At 33.0% G+C, this 19,217-nt stretch overlaps 2 protein-coding genes across 16 annotated transcripts in view; one reads left to right on the forward strand and one right to left on the reverse strand.

The window, feature by feature from the left end:
• PRPF40A (pre-mRNA processing factor 40 homolog A) overlaps positions 1-10,829 on the forward strand; it is a 48,994-nt gene extending 38,165 nt beyond the window's left edge. For 4 of the 11 annotated variants that reach the window (XM_016151095.2, XM_016151093.2, XM_016151087.2 and 1 more), the window contains 10 exons: positions 4,521-4,635; positions 4,794-4,897; positions 4,989-5,105; positions 5,415-5,552; positions 5,874-5,969; positions 7,960-8,046; positions 8,131-8,227; positions 8,307-8,368; positions 9,135-9,266; positions 10,466-10,829. In XM_016151095.2, the coding sequence (XP_016006581.1) occupies positions 4,521-4,635; positions 4,794-4,897; positions 4,989-5,105; positions 5,415-5,552; positions 5,874-5,969; positions 7,960-8,046; positions 8,131-8,227; positions 8,307-8,368; positions 9,135-9,266; positions 10,466-10,558 (1,041 nt within the window). In that variant the 3' untranslated portion in view covers positions 10,559-10,829. The remainder of the gene's footprint in view (positions 1-4,520; positions 4,636-4,793; positions 4,898-4,988; positions 5,106-5,414; positions 5,553-5,873; positions 5,970-7,959; positions 8,047-8,130; positions 8,228-8,306; positions 8,369-9,134; positions 9,267-10,465) is intronic. The other 7 variants (XM_016151089.2, XM_036235895.1, XM_016151090.2 and 4 more) reach the window with 3 other exon arrangements.
• Positions 10,830-16,671: 5,842 nt separating this feature from the next.
• Positions 16,672-19,217, reverse strand: part of FMNL2 (formin like 2) — a 257,183-nt gene continuing 254,637 nt past the window's right edge. For all 5 annotated transcript variants that reach the window (XM_036235892.1, XM_036235889.1, XM_016151086.2 and 2 more), the window contains one exon: positions 16,672-18,773. In XM_036235892.1, the coding sequence (XP_036091785.1) occupies positions 18,664-18,773 (110 nt within the window). In that variant the 3' untranslated portion in view covers positions 16,672-18,663. The remainder of the gene's footprint in view (positions 18,774-19,217) is intronic.

The raw sequence follows: 19,217 nt of genomic DNA on the forward strand, positions 1-19,217 counted from the left end.
GAAGAGTTAAATGTGTATAAACACTCCACAAAACCTAAGTTAGTGATAAACACATTTAACTCTTAAATTCTACAATTAGTTGTTTATCTACTTATGAAGAACAGCCATTTTACTCTAGGGGAACATATAAGACAGTAACATATTTGGTATTTAAAGTGCTGACTGATAGATAAGATTTCACATGGAAAAGAGGAATAGGTTGAGGGAAGACGGAAAACAAAATGTTTGTGATGAGTCATTTTACTGTAGTAAGGGTTGGTTTTTAGGCTCTAAGAATCATAGAGAATACTGTGGTAGATTTTGGGGGATGGGCCATAATTCTAAAATACTGTACATAGGAGCTGAAATTATATACCCTTTATATAGGCTAGTGTCTCATTTTTATCTCTAAGGACCACTTTTATTTTTCTCAGTAATGGAAAATATCATGGACTAGTGAATTTTTACATTTTATATTTCACCAGATTTTCCATTTTAGTGATGATTATAATAATAGTAGTTAGCATCAATTGATTGCTTCCTGCTTATATGTTTTAAATTTAAATCTCTTAATTTTTATGACATCCTTATAAGAGTAGGTACTATTTTTGTTATGTCCATTTGTATAGATAAGGAAATGGTCTGGGAGAGGTGAAGCGACTTCCCCAAATTCAACTACTGAATAGTGGAGCCAGAATTTAAATCTATGCAGTCTTAATTACAGGGTCTCTTCCATTAATCACTGTATTAGGATAAACGCTAAGTTATAGTGGCTTAAATAAGTTTATTTCTTGAAATAACAGCTGTTTGGTCTAGGGTAGGGTACATTGCCATGCCCTATGGCAGTGATCCTCAAAACTTACTTTCGGTCAGAATCATTTGTCAGACTTTTAAAAAAACTCAGACCATCATGCCATAGGCCACTAACCATCTTAAATGTCACAGCTAATATTATTTCAGTCCTCATTCCATTGCACCTTAACATTTCTGCTCTTGACGGGTTTGTTTATCTTAGTGGTTTCCCAAAGAATTATTCAGAGGATTGTTAAAACCACAGATTCTTAAGCCTCACCACTGGAATTTGATTTAGTAGGTTTGGAGTAGGCTCTGAGAATTTGTATTTCTGATAAATTTCCAGATAATAGTGATATATGGCCCATACTTTGAGAATTGCACTAGGCCAGTGGCCTTGTCTGTGATTTAGGGATATGTTGATCACGTTTCAGTTTGGAAGAAGTTGAAAGGGCTGTTGTTTTTCAGTCCAATATTGTGGAAAGTTCTACTCACTTCCGTAATTCTCAATTGCTGAGAATTTAGTCACATAGCCATGAGCAGCTACAAAAGAGGCTAGAAGACCTAGATTTTCACTAAGTAGCTATGTGCCCAGGAAGAAGGGGAAAAACAGATTTTTAGGAAGTCAGTTATACTCTTTTGAAACCATTGAGTTTTAATATTTCTTATGAAGGTTTTGCAGTGCTTTAAAATAGAGACCTATGTGGTAAAATAATAATAATATAAAGAGAATCTGAGTCACAGAAAAAAACAGTCTCATTTCTAGGACTGGAGAATGTGGAGGAGAAATCCTAATGTAAAAGACCACATGAGTCTTTCTGGCTAAGCCTAAGGAATGCTTTAAATCAGATTGATATTTACCTGGCATGGATTCTGATTACTATTAATATAGCTGGTGTTAGCATGTTATGTTGATTTTGCTTTAGATATCCAACTCAGTAATTTTCCTGTGTTACTGTAGTACCTATCAAAATGTATATTTAGAATGTCAGTGAAGTAAATTAGAAGATTGACATTTAGCATAAAAGATCATAAATGACAGGATATTTTCAGTGGTAATGGTTATGATAGCTGTCATTTTATTGAGTACTCATTTGCCAGTCAGTAATAAATAATTGTCACATCTATGACAAGGAACCTGATTTTTTTTAAATCTTAAAACTGGTATTTAAATTAATATCCACAGTTGGAAAAAATGATCAGGGACTTTAACAGAGAATCAGGGGAGTCTGTAGTATCTCAGAAGACAAGATGGAGTTTTAAGATAGAGCAATGGTCCTCAGAGCATGACACTCAGATGCATAGCATCAGTGTTATCTGGGAAGTTAGAGAAATACAGATAATCAAACTCCACACCAGAACTACTGAATCAAATCTGGGGGTGGAGTCCAACAATTTGTAGTTTTTACCAATCCTTCAAATGATTTTTTGAGAAACTGCTAAGATAGAGGAAGGAACCTACCAAAAGTAGCAAATGTTAAGACTATGAAATAAGATTGAAAGAATAGTGTTAAGTGTAGTGTTTAAAGTATTTAGTGACTATCGATATAGTAGAGAAAGTTAAAGGTATGTAGGGGGAAAATTAGACCTTTCTTTCAATTATTTTGATAAGATAAACTTCAGGTGAGCTCAGCATAAAAAGAATGGCTTTTCTTAAGAGAAATCAGTCTAAAAAAAGGACGAAGAATTGAATGGTAGAGGAGGTATCTGTGAAAAAAAATCTAAGAAGGTTTGGAATTCAACATATATATATGAATAGATATTATGAACAATATCTAGGGAGACAAAAGGAAGGAAATGTGGGGAGAGACATACTGAATTGGCTCTGAAAACTGAGGGCCAAGGTTGGGAACCTCTCCTCTAAGGGAAGGAGAAATACCAGGCTCAGCCATCTGCAGAGCAACTTGCTTTCCATAAGGTAAAAGAATAGACTCCTGCCCCATCTTACCCCCAAGATGACGTTAGTAAATAAAAAAAAAAAAACATACAATTTTAGTATAATGGTTTTTAAATCTGAATTCACCTCAGAGTCATCTGGTGATCTTTAAAAAGAAAAATTACATCTGGATTTCAGCCCATATATGTATATTTTTAATTCTCAGATGATTCTCATTTTCACTCATGGATTCACTTTTTAAAATGTTTTTGAAACATTTAATAAAACAAGAAGTTTAGGATATAATCATAAGAAAGGAAAATGGATATAAAATCATTTACATTATCTCAATTTTAGAGAAGATATATACATAAACTGACAGGAAATATGTTAGTATGTTAATTGTGATTATCTCTGGTCATGAGATTATGCATGATCTCTAATTTTCTTAATATTTTCATTCGATCTTCTCTGTTGTCTCCACTAGACATAGGTTTTATAACAAAAACAGACAAAATTTTATAAAAAGTCTCTTACAGATCCCTCACTCAGACGTGCTTGTGTGCAGGTTGGGTGTTTTTCATTGAGTTTTAGATGTTCAGCTTATTATTTTCAAGGGGAGAAGTCTAGGGGACATCTCTTACTCCACCATGCTTCTGGCATCACTCCCTCACGGATTCACTGTTGAAATGGTTTTAATATCAAAATTCTATGACTTTATCAGATCTTAGCAGCCTGGAAGTAAAACAGAAACACTAGCAAAGCAGGTATGATAGAGTGAAGTAGCTTTTCAGGTTCTAGAGAGCATCATCGAAGACAATTTCTAAGCTATTTTAGGGACTCAAAAGAGGAAGCACGTAAAGAACTTGATCACACAATAAGGTTTGGTTAATAAGATAGGATTCCATATGTTGAAAGGTAGGAACAAAAAGGATGTTAAGTTTGAGACAGGAGTTTTGGAAATGTAAAACTCTATGGACATAGTTATTCTTGTTTGAAGAGAAGTGGAATTATAGGTATCTGGTGTTATTCAGAATAGCGCTATCTAATAATTCATAAGCCGTATATGTGATTTTAATTTATTAATTTCTAATTTTAGAAAAATTAGAAATTCTTTTATTTCACCCAGTATATCCAAAATACCATTTTAACATGCAATTGATATTTTTTTAAATGGGTATTTTTTGGTACTAAAACTTCAGAATCATTTTTATATACTGTTGGCATATCTCAATTCAGACTAGATACATTTAATATACTTAGAAGTTACATTTGACCAGTATTTCCATATTGAGCAGTGCAGGAATAGGAATAGGAATTTTAGGAGAATTTTGGGCCACAGTTCTTTAAGGATATTTGTTTATAGGGTTTAAATCCCTAAGGATTTGGGGAAATAGGGAATTTCTGAGTACTAAAATCCCAATATGTTACTGTGAAAATCAGCAAATAGTATAAAATGATAAAAGAAATTGGAAAAAGCATATAAAGATTTAGATTTAAGGTATAATAATATTACTAAGAAAGAAAGGGAATAGGTTTTGAAATCAGGTATGTCTTCCTATTAAGAGGCCCACATTTGTTAACAAAATTAAATAAAAAATCACCCAAAATGTATCAGGCACTATGCCTAAAACAAAAAATATATTTTATAGGAAACCTGTATACATGTTCTTTAGCATCATCATCATTTGAGATAGATGATATCTAATATATTTTTAAACTGGAAATGATATTTCATCTTACAGAACAATAAATTGAAGCCTGGAAAGAAAATGTAGCTTTTTAAAGGCCCTTTTCTTTGAGGTGATGTCCTAAAGATGACTTTAATGCAATGGGTTTGTTTTTTATGTTTAAAAAAATTTTTTTTCCTCAGATATTTTTAGATGAGCTGCATGAACATGGACAACTGCATTCTATGTCATCTTGGATGGAATTGTATCCAACGATTAGTTCTGACATTAGATTCACTAATATGCTTGGTCAGCCGGGTGAGATTCTTTTCTTTTCTCATAGTTAATGATAGTAATTGGAATGGGCCAGAGGGAAATATGATTGTGTTGGGAAATGGGGGTGCTTTATTTTGTTTTATAAAAAAAAAAATAATAATTGCAGCTCTTTGGTTAGAGCTAGCTTTTGACTTCTTTAGTTTTTTCATTAGGATCAACTGCACTTGACCTTTTCAAGTTTTATGTTGAGGATCTTAAAGCACGTTATCATGATGAGAAGAAGATAATAAAAGACATTCTAAAGGTAAATAGGATACTTACTGTTACTGTTAACCTGTGGTACATTTTAAAAATTTTTCCTATATTTATGTATTAACAGGGTTTCTGTTTTTTAGGATAAAGGATTTGTAGTTGAAGTAAATACGACTTTTGAAGACTTTGTGGCAATAATCAGTTCAACTAAAAGATCAACCACATTAGATGCTGGGAATATTAAGTTAGCTTTTAATAGTGTAAGTTATCCTTACTATTCTAAAGAAATTGTTTAATAGCATGGTTTTTAATATATTCAGCCAAAGTCAGTTACTGGAATAAGGGAATATGAGTACGATTTCATAAGTAGTAGTCTTCTGGGGTAAGATAGAGGAAAATAATGTATTTAGATGTTGGGCTGATGTGGAGCTTTCTTTGCTCAAATTAACTGGTGTTATAAATTTGCCCTTATAAATGATAGGAGAATAGTTAAATTAAGAATAATGATTCATTTCAATAAAAAATTATAATTATACTATTATAACTGATTAAATATAATTTTCTGAAAGTTACTAGAAAAGGCAGAAGCCCGTGAACGTGAAAGAGAAAAAGAGGAGGCTCGGAAGATGAAACGAAAAGAATCTGCTTTTAAGAGTATGTTGAAACAAGCTACTCCTCCAATAGAATTGGATGCTGTCTGGGAAGATGTATGTATATTTGTAAATTATTTCCTAATGAACTGTTTCCTTTACAATTGAAGATAGAAATACTTTTAATTCCTTATTTTATAGCCTCAAAAATAAGCTTAAGTTCTTTTTATATTAAACATATTAAAAGTATAAAGTGATCTGTGACTCTGCATTTAGAAATACACTTGTTAAAAATAGTTTGGACTTTAGAGGAAAGGAAATAATATAGGCTTTGAGGTAACTGGACTTTCATAGTTTTCACTTGCTGTTATGTTTCTTTTTAGTCATATTGGTATACTTTTCTTGTTATTAATATGTTCCATATCTGAATTTTTTTAGATCCGGGAGAGATTTGTAAAAGAGCCAGCATTTGAAGACATAACTCTAGAGTCTGAAAGAAAACGAATATTTAAAGATTTTATGCATGTGCTCGAGGTGATTTTATTATTTTCTTAACTGGCTGAAATACAAAATACATAAAAATATAAACAAAAATTAAGGAATTCAGAGTGAACAAGTATGTTTTCTTAAATTATACTGCTTTTATACATATGTAGTTATCTAGGATGGTTAGGGAACATTTATAGAAACTCCTTTTAAGTGAAACAAAGCTTCCATGAGAATATAGATTTGTTTGTGGAGACTGCTCATATTAGTTGCATACTTCTACAATGTTTTGGGAATTCAGCCACATGGACTAGTAAACCCAAAAGAAAACTTAGAATCTTATAAAGTAGATAATAGCTTTAAAGCACATATTTCAGATTATATCAGATGTGCTGAAAGTTCAGGGAGCTTCTGAAAAATAAGGAAATAAGTAGTTTATATTAGAGTAATAATAAAATTGCAAGTTATTCTGATGGCTGAATAAGGGTGTTTTTATGAAAATTTCAAATAGGCACTTGTATATAGTAAATATGCTAAATTGACCAATAATTACTAAATAATGTTCGGTGCCTTTGTGGGCCAGGCACTGTTCTAATTATTAGACAGATATTACATATATGAACTTAAATCCTTCCAACAACCCTATGAAGTAAAATGAGGCAAAGAGAAATAAATTAATTTGCAGGGAAAGGATTCCAACCCAGGCTATTTGACTCCAGGGCAGTACTTTAAACAAACATGCTATATTACCAGTTATAAACAAACCAATACTTTACAATAAACTGAAAGCTGGCACTTGTTTATTAGTGTTGCATGGTCATATGGCATAGCAGGTCGCTTATTTCATTGTATTTATTCTTGATGACTATCAATGTTGACAAGTTTGTTCTGTTAATATACCCACATGTACACTGTAGTTTTCCAGCTGCCTCTAGACTTAGTCCTTTAGTCCTCAAGATTTTCTACTCAAAGTATGTTTTGGACTACCAACATTGTATTACCTGAGAGCCTTAGAAATGCAAAACCCTTCAGGCCCCATCAGAATGATTTCAACAAGATTTAACAAGATTTTCAAGCATTGGACATTAAATTTTCAGAACCTCTACTCTAGGTAGTGTCTTAACATTTACTTTATTCAAGAATCTCCAGCAAGATTATTTCACGATCTGTTCATGCGGGTAGAGTGGTGAGGTCGTAAGTGGAGATGAAAATAGTAGCATAGGGAAGGGCTGAACCCATTAAGTTTTTGAACCCCAGTAATCTGGGCCTTGAGGTAGAAAAGGAAGAGTTAACTAATTCAGTTATAAAAATAAATACAATGAAAGTCACTTCTGAGCCAGATTTTCCATTTCCACATATAAACTGCAGAATTTATTTTCAAAATCATACATATATGTTGGAGTTAAGGAGCTTTTACCACAGCATTTCCCTTTTCCTACTTGCTTGATCATTGTTTTAATAAAACAAAATCCATAGAAACATTTTTTCCAGTTCCATGTGAGTTAGAGTTAGCTTGCCTGTGGATAAATGTCTTTTAGCATGACAAGGAAGAGAATGCTCCTTGGGTGAAAATAAAGAGTAGATTGTGTATTTGTTTTGAGATCAACTCCATTTATCTTAGCTCAGGGACAACTCTGAATTAGTTCTTTATCTTGGTGCTGAGTCATCAGATAAACCATATCTGAATGTAATGTGTTTCATTGTTTTCGAAAGCAGTGTACCTGTTCTGCAAATAATACCTTTCTGGAGTGTATCGGTTATCCCTGCTACCCCACGTCCTTCTTATTCCTATAAAAAATACTTTATTCATAGTTTTTAATATTGTGTTCAGTTATCTAAATGAGTGGGTCTAAGGTGGTTAAGAAATGCAAGAGAACATTCTAAGCAGTTATAATTCTTTGCAATTTCAAATATACACATTTTAGAGTAAAATTCCATTTTGTATAAGGACTTATTTGTATGACTTTTTAAAATTCTTTATGATCTATTGTCTAAAGTAAATATAAATTCTTGCATTTTATTTTCTTTTGCCCTGTAGCATGAATGTCAGCATCATCATTCAAAGAACAAGAAACATTCTAAAAAATCTAAAAAACATCACAGGAAACGTTCCCGTTCTCGATCGGTAAGGAATTTTATTAGATGGCACCATATGTGTATTGAAACATTCATTAGCATCATTATGAATGAAATTATTTGTATTGTTTAGGGGTCAGATTCAGATGACGATGACAGCCATTCAAAGAAAAAAAGACAGCGATCAGAGTCTCGTTCTGCTTCAGAACATTCTTCTAGTGCTGAGTCTGGTAAGCATCTTTTAACTTGATTAAAATCACTGACAGTTGGATGTCCTCAAATTCTGACTTTCCTTTCCATGCTGTTTAGAGAGAAGTTACAAGAAGTCAAAAAAACATAAGAAAAAAAGCAAGAAGAGGAGGCATAAATCTGTAAGCAAGCTTTTATTTTACATTGGGCTTTTGCCCTCCTCAGTGGCAGTAGAACCATTTTCTCCATAGTCTAGTACAGTTTAGGTGAACACCTAAACTCAAGATGTTTGATTATTGATCTTCATCCAAATCCTTTGGTGAGCTTTGGAAAAAAAAACATACACATCATTAAGATTACCACCCTGTTTTATGTGTGTTACAGCTGTTGAGAACCAAAAGTTTAATTTTAGGTATACATCAAGATATACCTAAGGAGCTTTTTCAAAATATAAGGGCCTAGGTGTTACCATAAACCTGTTAAACAAGATTTTTTTTTCCATGCTGCTCACTTGAATTTGTGCACAATTAATGAAAGACTGCTTATTTAGGCAGTGGTATTACCTTTTAAATAATTCTTGCCTCAGCAATTTTGAGGAAAGAATCAGAGCATCCTATATACATGCCTAAATAAGCCAGTATTTTATTGGGTGGGTGGAAAATGTAATATCTGTCTACATTTACATATTATCCATTCTTGAGTGTACCTTCATCCCTAATCTAGTGAAGCTCTTTTAGTGATATATAACTCTATGAGAATGTCATCCTCCTCTAGGAAAGATCACTCTCTCAATGAATCCTGGGACTGTTATAGACTCCTTGAGTTTAAATTTCACCACTCTGGGAACACATACTCCGTTATATGTAGATTCTTAAATATTACCTACACATGGATTTTTAAAAATAAAATTATGTTGCCATCAAATGCTAACACTCTTTATTTATACAGGACTCTCCAGAGTCAGATGCTGAGCGAGAGAAGGATAAAAAAGAAAAAGACCGGGAAAGCGAAAAAGAGAGAACTAGACAAAGATCAGAATCAAAACACAAATCACCTAAGAAAAAGACTGGAAAGGATTCTGTAAGTACTTAGAATTCTTTCATACCTGTATTTTCAAAATATAAAAATGGGTAGTGTGGTTAAAACTATGATGGTGTTTAAAGAAGAGTTTTTCACATCTACTGCCATTAAAGGAAAAAAATGAAAATTCAGCTGCCTTTCACATAAAAGTTTTCTAATGGATATGACCCCATATTGAGTGTCTTAAATTTTATATTCCTTAAAAAATAACAGTTATGAAGCGCTGTTATTTTTTTCAAGTCATTGAGAAAGGATAGTCTTCTGCTTAGTGCTTTCTCAGAAGTGCCACTGGGCATTTCCTACCTATGAAGGGAATATAAAATTTAGGAGACTCAAACATTCATATTTATCATTGTTACTAAATCCAGTTTCAAAAGGTAGCATTCCAATAGTTTTTAGAAATCGTTGGAGTTTTGACGGGAGGGCATACAGATAGGAGGAGACTACATGCCAAAGTTAATATTTTAATATCAAATTACATAATTAGTCCTTATGTTCCTCTATGTGTGTACATACATATGTATGAATGACAGAACATAGTAACACAAGCTTTAGCCTTGCCATTCCTTCCACGAATCACAAGTGGAGATGTTAAACTATATAGATTAGCTCTGGCCCTCCCTCTGGATAGTCTCTTGCTGGTTTTTTACATGCTGCATTGGCGAGTTTGATACACAGCCTTGATAAAAATGAGTATTTCCTATATACCTATTAGCAGCTTAATAGCTTCTTCTTTACAGTAGGTTAAAGGAAATCCCTGAAGGGAAGGATAGGTGAACTCTCCACGTTTCAAGTTTATTTCCCACAAATAATGCAGCATTTGAAAAGTTTTTCCTTCAGCCTAAGTCTTGTATTGTTCATAAATCTTGAATGTTTACCTGGGCACAGTCGTGTGCTTAAACCATCCTTTTTGTAATATAAGTTTATAGGACAACATAGAACCTGTGCAAAATTAGTAAAGAATATAGTACCTAGGAAATTGAACACCTGGCCCCCATTAAATGGAAACTAGATGTTTCGTGTTCATTTGTAAGAATTTCCTCTGATGTAACCAAGGAATACTTTGTTAGCAACCCACTGATCAGTCTTTAAATCTTTAAACCCTGTGATGTTTGTTTCTGTGAAAGACTCCATATAGATTTTATTCACTACTACTTGAGTACTAACATGAAATGTAATTGCAGTCAATGTCTTTTCAGGGGAATTGGGATACTTCTGGCAGTGAACTGAGTGAAGGGGAATTGGAAAAGCGCAGAAGGACCCTTTTGGAGCAACTGGATGATGATCAATAAATTATACCAAATATATGTTTACAGTATGGTTTAAAGTCTGATTCAGACCAGGGACTATTTTAAGTTCAATGGAAATAACACTGGGTTTTAATTATATCACAGGAAAAAAAAAAGTGCATTTAAGTATTGTTATTGTGGACTTTATAAAAGCAAAGGAAATTGAAAGTAACTTTCGATTCTGTATCAAGAATCATATTTTCATACAGTCATGTCTTTGTGTCCCTTTCATAGGGCACTGCAGGATGGATTAAAGGTGGCAATTTACTGATAACTGCAAATGTCTCTACTTTGTTCTAAAGTGTAAGTGATGAGGTGATTTGATTTACTTTATAGAAGTTGGATTTTGAAGATACAGTGAACAATTTTTTGATATCTAGTAGTACAAAAAAAGCACCAGCAACTGATAAAATGGCTTTTTTGTGCACTACCCCAACTGGTTAAAGCTGATCTTTTATGGTGAACCCAGAAATAGGTATTCTTAATGGAAACCTGGTAGACCCTTAACAATAGCGGTGCTAATGAGCACTGCTGTGATAAAGCCACCATTATTTTTTATGAAACATCTGAATACATTTTAAAAAGGCTATTGTGAGGGCATTATTTTGAGGTGATGTTTAAAAAGTTAACATCAAATCAAATTGTAAATTAGTTTAAATATATTGCCTTAAGGACCTACTAAAGAATGTGCCACTGAACTTTAAATGATAGTTGCAATATCCTTGTCTAAAACAAAAATCAGTGTCGACAAACATTTTAACAGTTGTCTTTTTTTAAAATTTGATCTTTCTCTTGCTTTTTTTTCATTTAGGAAGTCTTTTACCTTCCCTACTCACTGAGAAGTATTGACTTCGTGGTATACATTCTAAAACATTTCTGATTTGAAGATTTATTTTTTTACATTCTTATTGATTATTACACCTTCTCGTCTAGCGTGTACTAGTATTTATTTCTATGTAAACTGCTCTGCTTTAAAAAAAAAATTGTATGATCATTTAAAGATAGATACTAAACTCCTGAAATTTTGCTTCTTCCTCTTACTGACATAGCTAGGTTACTTTCCTTTTTTAATATTTAAGATTATAAACCAGTGCATCTGAGGCCCCTATATTTGTTTTTGATCTATGAATTTCCTATAGAATAGAGAGGCAATGGTTTGAAGCTGAAATATTTTTACATGCTAACTTTTGAAGGTTGGTAATGTAATTTATACTATATTCCTTCAGTGCAGGAGATTTTTGTTTTAATAGTAAATTTTAGCATATAGTCTCTGGTATTATCTTAGGTATTTTTTTATTTTGGATACTTTGAGTGATCCTATTTCAAGTTGGGATTTAGAAGAACAAAAAGTTTGTTTTATTTTCCCTTCACCATCCTAATGAATTTGAAAGTAGGACTGACCAGGATGACTCTTTCCCATCCCTGTTCTGTTTCAATTAAATATACTGTCCACTATTGAGAGCCTCAAAATAAAGGGGGGGGGATTGTTTTTAAACTTTCTGTCAAGTCTTTTTCTGCTGTGAAATAAGACATGACTTTGTAGAAAGTGAGAATTACTATCTTTAGAAAATGTGAAGTAATCAAGTTGCTTGCTTGGGTCTCCTATTGTACATTAGAATCAAAACGTATAACAACTTTGACAAGAGGGAGTTGCCTAGACTTAATTTTCAGAGGTCCCATTGTAATGATAGTTAACATTGCCAATCACATCTAACACTTGGCATGGAAGTGAGTGGTAAAATCTTTAAAATAAATACGATATTGACAGAAATATTAGTGATGTTTCATAAGAGAATTTAGAATCTGTAAAATATTTTAATTACTTCTATAACTTTTTAAAGTAAACTTTAATGTTTTGATTTTTATATTTAAAAAGTTATTGATGTGTTTTAGCATGTCCTCAAAATAGATTTCTGTATTTCTTATAGAGGTACTGTCTTATCACAACCTCACATCCCTTCAAAACAATACAAATTCAAGTTTCCCTATATCACCCATAAAAATTATTTGACCTAAAAACAAAACTATTGAACAAATTACAACTTAGAATACAACATCCTTGTTATAAAAGGTGTAATGCAAGTGACTATAACCCTTGTCTACCACTCTTTGATGATCCCATCAAATGAGATTTAGTTGTTCAACAAAACTATTGAACAAATTACAACTTAGAATACAACATCCTTGTTATAAAAGGTGTAATGCAAGTGACTATAACCCTTGTCTACCACTCTTTGATGATCCCATCAAATGAGATTTAGTTGCTGGGAAGATACTGTACAGTCTGAAGGCAAAGCTGATGGGAAGATTTTGTTAAGAGTTTTGTGTAAATATTTTTTACCTATTAAAGATTTAGGTTTCTAAATCTTCAGTCTGGAAAAAGCTGAAATGTCTTGAAATATTGGTTGTGTTAGAATTAAACAGATAATACTGAAAGAGGAGTTTGAACAAATGTGTTCAAACAGGAAAACGTATTTATTTTCAGATGATGGGAATTTATACTTTTCAGTTAAGTCTCAGACTTTTAGGTAAATGTCAAAGATTTCTCTTTTCTCAATATTAATTATTGGATTAAATTCATGAATACATTTAATAGAATACTTAATAGTCAAAATAAGAACTTCAAATATTTGATGTTTTTATTTTCTTCCTGTCTAATTCTTATGTTGGAAAATTAAATTTATATGAAAAGTTAATTTAGTCAAGTATGAAGAACTCAATGCCCTTTTCCTAAGGGTAATAATTCATTGCTTTCAAATAAAAGCAGTAGTCCCACTTTTTTTCAACATAGCAATGGCATTTCATTACCATTACCCAAAGTAGCTTTAGCATTTAGATTATTCATGTTTTTCAACAACAAAAATACATTCTAGGCCTCCCAATAAATTTGAAAATGAGTATCATAACTATTCATCTTTTGGTTTTTGATAATTGGGTTTCATTTTATACAATTATGAAAAGGACTGGCCTACAGTAAGGTAAGCTTAATTCACAGTAGTAGAATAAAACTGTTAAAACCTAAAATATCTATACATTCTTCTGGAAAGAAGGTCCATAGCTTTCATTCAGTTACCAAAGGGCCTGCGTCCTGTGTTAGAAGCGTTTGCCTAGATGATTCTTGTTTTTTCCAGTGTTGATGGTCAGCTGAGAGCTGACAAGGCAGCTACTATTATTTCTGCATCCAGAAAGGGGAGGCCCCTTTTATATAGATTTTTTTTTTAAAGCCTATGCTATTTAAGAGAGAGAAGGGTTTCTAATCAGAACTTAGGGAAGAGTGGTGAATGCTTTTTAAAAAGATTATAGGATATTTAAGTATATTATGTAATTTAAATGTAAATTACAAAAGTAAAGAACTAAATAAACATTTCTAAAAGCAAAATGAGGCAAAGCACATTAATTCTTTATACTTAAATCTGACTTTTCCCCTGGGGATGTATAGCTCAACACAAAGTAAAAATTTAATTTTTACATTCTCTAGGTAAAACTGCACTCATTTCACATAAAGGAAAACAATGTCATGAGTAATTTTCATGGAATCTAATAGGTTTATAATAATAGGCTTATAATCTCATTCTATGGTTCTGGTAATACCGGTCTAATTAATTCTTACTTTCCTTATTCTCTTACCTTGCTCTTAAGTTTTCAATAGTTTTGACTTCAGTGGTGGTCTGGTTCCTTGTGGACAGGGATTTGTGCTTCATTCACTGATGTACCCTTTATCCTGTGGATTAGAACAGTGCCTGGCATATGATAGGCATCTGTTAAATGAATGTAAAATGTTAGTTGACAGATGTACTCAGCCGGCATCCATGGTACTCATTTATTACAGGATTTGAAAAAGCATTGCAATAAACCATACTAATGCACAACTAAAGCCACATACATAATTGAAGTGCACTGAAGATGTTTTAGTAACTGTACTTTAACTGTTACTTCGGAAAAGTCCAAAAACTTATTAGAACATGTAACTTACATGTGGTTTTTAAGTAGGAAAGGAAATCCTGTGATTTGAAACTTATCTTCCAATTATATTCATAAGTTAATATTATACAATAGTAGTTTACATGTAACTTATTTGAGGAGCTAACATTTAGCTAGATTACAGTTGGTCTTTAAAGGCCCTAATGGACACAATAGCAAAATTTCTATTTCAATTCTAAGCTGAGAACAAATCATTTCAGGCTGTTTTTGACAAAGGGGAATAATGGTGACATGACAGGCACTTAAATGGCATTGGAGCAGACTTAATAGTAAGAACTAAGATTTTGCCTCAATTGCCCAAACACTCCCCTCCCTTCCTCCTCCCCCTCCCCCCCCATTTTATTTAGCTTGTCTACCTAGCCTAAGTTCCTTAATTGCAGTAGGTTTTTTATGCTTTCTAAACTTGCCATATAAAAACTGCTTTTGTGACTCAGGATCTAGTTCAAGGCCATCTTATTGTTAGTGACTAACAACTGTTAATTTGATAGTAATTGCCCTAGGTGTGGGGCATTTCAGGGAAACTGGCTATCTTCCCAACTCCAGTTTTCAGTCATAAAACTATAAAAGAGTGGCTGCCTAATAAGCCGAGATTCAAAATAAGCCATTTCTTGATGCCCTTTTATCCTATTTCTTGGGGTATCGAAAAGTGCTATTTATAAACATTTTTTTGGTCCTGCCTGCAAACATTTTTCATAGGTGTTGGTCTCTTGCCCAACTCTACAACTGAACTGAAAACTTGTTCTGAAAGGTGAATAATAGAGGGGACAAGGTTTCTATGTTCTGTTTGTAATTATCAGATTTTTCTCTTCTGTTTATATATTCTGATGTAAAAAACTTCAGTTACGTAAAATTAGACCTTTTATAAATAAATATAATTTATTAGAAAAAATGGCATCTTTTACTAAATAAGTCGTGTCAACTTTTACCTTTAAACCTCTCATATGCAGCAGTTCTGTGCTGTGAGATGCTAGATGCCCATTCTGTTTTCTCAGTGTGTTTGCTTTTCTCTATAAAAAAGATCAAAAAAGTATTTTAATACTTAATGCATTTGTTTTTTTGCTTCACATTTTTTCTTAGAAATAGATGGTGGTATTTTAAAACATGAAAAAAATTAATCCTTTTGTATGAACTGGGATGATAGTATATTCATTTTTGGAGACATTTCTGATACAATTTAGGAAATGTGTATTAGGGCAAAGAAGAGTTTTATCAGATATTTAACCAGACGTGAATTATAAAGCTAATACAAGAGCATCTTTCAATGCAAAATTAGTTAATTCTACAAAATCCAATATGTTGAACCTGCAGAGTCTGATGGTTATTAGCAAGCTCCATTCTCTTGAGCCAGCAGGATCACTGGGCATCATTGCAGTGAATTTTAGTGGATTAGGACTTAGATTTTTAAAGATCTGGGCTTGGGGAACTAGGGGACTTAATTCTGAGTCATTGGTAACAATCTTATAAAACAGATGCTACTGGTATATAATGCCCTTAAACCTAACCTTGTCTGCCTTATTTGAATTTAATTGCTATAGTTTGGATTTGAAAACACCCAGAATTTGTGGACTATTACAGGCCTTCCTTATTTCTTTTACCATGAGGTACTTTGTCCTGGTACAAAACAAACTAGAGATTCTTACCGTGAAACTTGTCCCCTTCTTTATAAAGTTTCGATTACACTGTATAACTGGTACAGTGGGAAGAGCACAGAATTGAGACTAAAGACCTAAGGCAACAATAATTTCTTAAAATGACAAGTTTATACCCCTTTTAGTTGTTTTTAAGCCGCTCAGTTTTCTAAAATACAAATTTCCTTGCTTCCCTAAAAAGAATATACTAAAAACAATATACTAAACTTTTGATAACTTGGGGTTGTCATTATAATGATAACTGGAGAAAACAGATTTAGGAGTATGATTTTGGAGAAGTATCCCTCACTATCAAAATCTATTTGGTTCCTGCATTTTATACAGCAAGTGCTCAAGATTTTGTATAGGGAGGGGTTTTACTTACAATTTACCAAGTATATTTAGCGTCTTGAGTTTAAGCAGCCAGACGTATGTGTTTCTAGAAAATATTAAGTGTACATAAAACTGGGAAACCCTTAAAATATACCACTGAAAGACTACAACATATTACAGGATAGTAGTGTAAATAGTTTATTTGCTCATATGCCATGGAAAGACCAGAAAAGTAACATGAACTGCTCTTATAAAACATTTCTAATATTGCTAAGAAGCAGGCCCATTAATAGACAAACAGAAAAGAACATGCCAACATTACTGTCTATTTGTAGATTAATAAATAGGCAGTCATTTTAATACATGCTCATCAGCATTGAGCTTTGGAAAACAGCTGCTTGTGGTAAAGGACCAACTATTTTGTGTTGCGTAGTTCATGGTTCAGTTGCTTTTTTTCATCAAATGAATGCTAAGTCCACAGACAAAATCTTGGCATGTTCTTTTTAAAGTACACATTTATGAAAATGTGTTGGCAGGTGGCAGTTTAAAAGCAATCTTTATGTAAATAGGTATGCTAATGTGAACGTAACTGATCCCTAAACTGTCCTGTAGTTAAATATATATATTAAAAAAAAAAAACAAAACTATAAGTTAAAATAACATTCAGATTGTATAGCATAGGCTGATGCATTTTTAAACAATATTTACAATATTACCCAGAGGCTTAGGTGGTAATTAAAGAGAAGTGTAAAAACCATAAAAAACTGCACCAATTTTATAGCAAAATATCTGTACATTTAAAAAGAGGTCATATAACTACACATTATCCAAGGAAAATTGGACCTTCACCAAGGAGTTCACATAAGCACAACATAAAATAAGAAATTCAGTGGTTAAATACTATACAATAAACTTTACAATTAATATATTGATGTAATATACCAAGAAGTTAAGCCAGAAGCAGAATGTATATTATGAAAGTACAAATTAGCTTCAATCCAGTTTTTGACTTTGGAATGGATCAAGTGCCCTGCCAGAGGAAGGAAAAATAACTGGCTTAGTTGGCCATTTAGTCCCATTAAATATCATTTAAGCTTAATCACAATGTAAGTATTTCAGCAATTTAATTGCGATTTCCCTTAATCTGGGAAATACAAGAACTTCTTAGCTTTGTTTGATATATAATGCCAAATACATCTTCTCCAACTTACAAAAGGAAGGAGGAGGGAGAGAAAAAGACCGATTGTCAGGAGAGTAAGGCCAAGTTACTAACACTACACTACTAGCAGAAGTAATCTTGAACACTTGTTGACAGAGCTAGTGAACTCCCTGGCTAGCAAGGCACCGATTTCTAGTCCCAGGTTTGACCCATAATGGTCCTCAGAAATCCTAATACTGATTACTGAGATGTTAATTTTAGTGCTGATTAATAAATACATTTGCATTATTTTTTTTCTTAAAGCTGCCTCTAGCTGAAGAACACAGTACTGCAAATAAGTTTTATACAACATTTGTATGCCATCACATCCTTGCATTCATACTGGTGAATCTCTCATAGGGCATCATATCCTACCTAGCACAGAAGTAGTAGAATGTGAAAGACAGTTGAATGACTTCTGTGCTGCTGCAATTGAATCCTGTTTGTACTTTGCAGGGCTTGGTTTTAGACAGAATGAGTTTATCATGTGACTTTTTCTTCTATATTGCAAGCCCTTAAAAATACAAAGTTGGTGTGTATGGCTAAAACAAAATTCCTTAAAAGACATCTCAGCAAAGGAAGCCCACAGCAGATACATCCATGTTATTTACAACTTATCAGGGAACCAGGGTGGGCCATCATGGGATACTCATAATGGCAGGTATTGCATGTAATATGAAATTTACAATTTGATTAAAAATGTGAATAACATACTGGTGTAAAAAGATACCCAATCAAATCAAACCCTATTGCTTTGATTAATCCTAGCAAGTACTTCCACTTTTTAGGCACTTGTTAACAAAGGTTGAAAGGAGAGCCCATCATTTGAAAATTCCTATGGTTTGCTAAAAATCTGAGCCCTTAGAACATTTTATCTATGTTCAAGGCTGCACTTAAATGGTAGCACATAAAGTTCATGTGGACGGTTTCTTTCATATACACCCTCTTCATACAGGCAGGTCTCAGGTTCACATGGTTATTTCGGCACCATTAACAGAACGCAAGTTCTGATCATCAAAACGCCGCCTGACACTTCTCCTCATCGCATCGGCTCGTCTGTATGGTTGGTTTCTAAGATCTGTAAAGAAGAGAGCACCAATGAGAGAACTGCAACCTTTAATCAGGTGTCTAAGCAAGACAAAGGCCAGCTGGCAGCCAATCAAAGCAGCTTGTGTAGAAGAGTCAGCTAATAGGCTCTTCAAACTCAGTATTTGAGCCAAAGACATATACTTTGCCCTCAATATTTACAGTCAAACAAAACAGGATGTAATACTGGTGGGATTCTGGAACTTGTAGGAAACTATTATAGGAGAGTAGATGGCACTTGTCACTGGCCAGAGTCTAGCTGAAAAGTCTTATTTTGAAATGTTTCCTCAAATGGAAATAGGTATGGCTTAGGCATTTGGGTTTTTTTTTTTCTTTCTGGAAACCTGAATCCAAACAACTGCAATGAATCTTAAACTGCAACACTAATAAAATTAACTGCTTTATCCTACCTTACATGAAGTTTTAATCAAGGAAC

The sequence above is a fragment of the Rousettus aegyptiacus genome, unplaced genomic scaffold, assembly GCF_014176215.1.
Source record: "Rousettus aegyptiacus isolate mRouAeg1 unplaced genomic scaffold, mRouAeg1.p scaffold_m13_p_2, whole genome shotgun sequence".
NCBI lineage: Eukaryota > Metazoa > Chordata > Mammalia > Chiroptera > Pteropodidae > Rousettus > Rousettus aegyptiacus.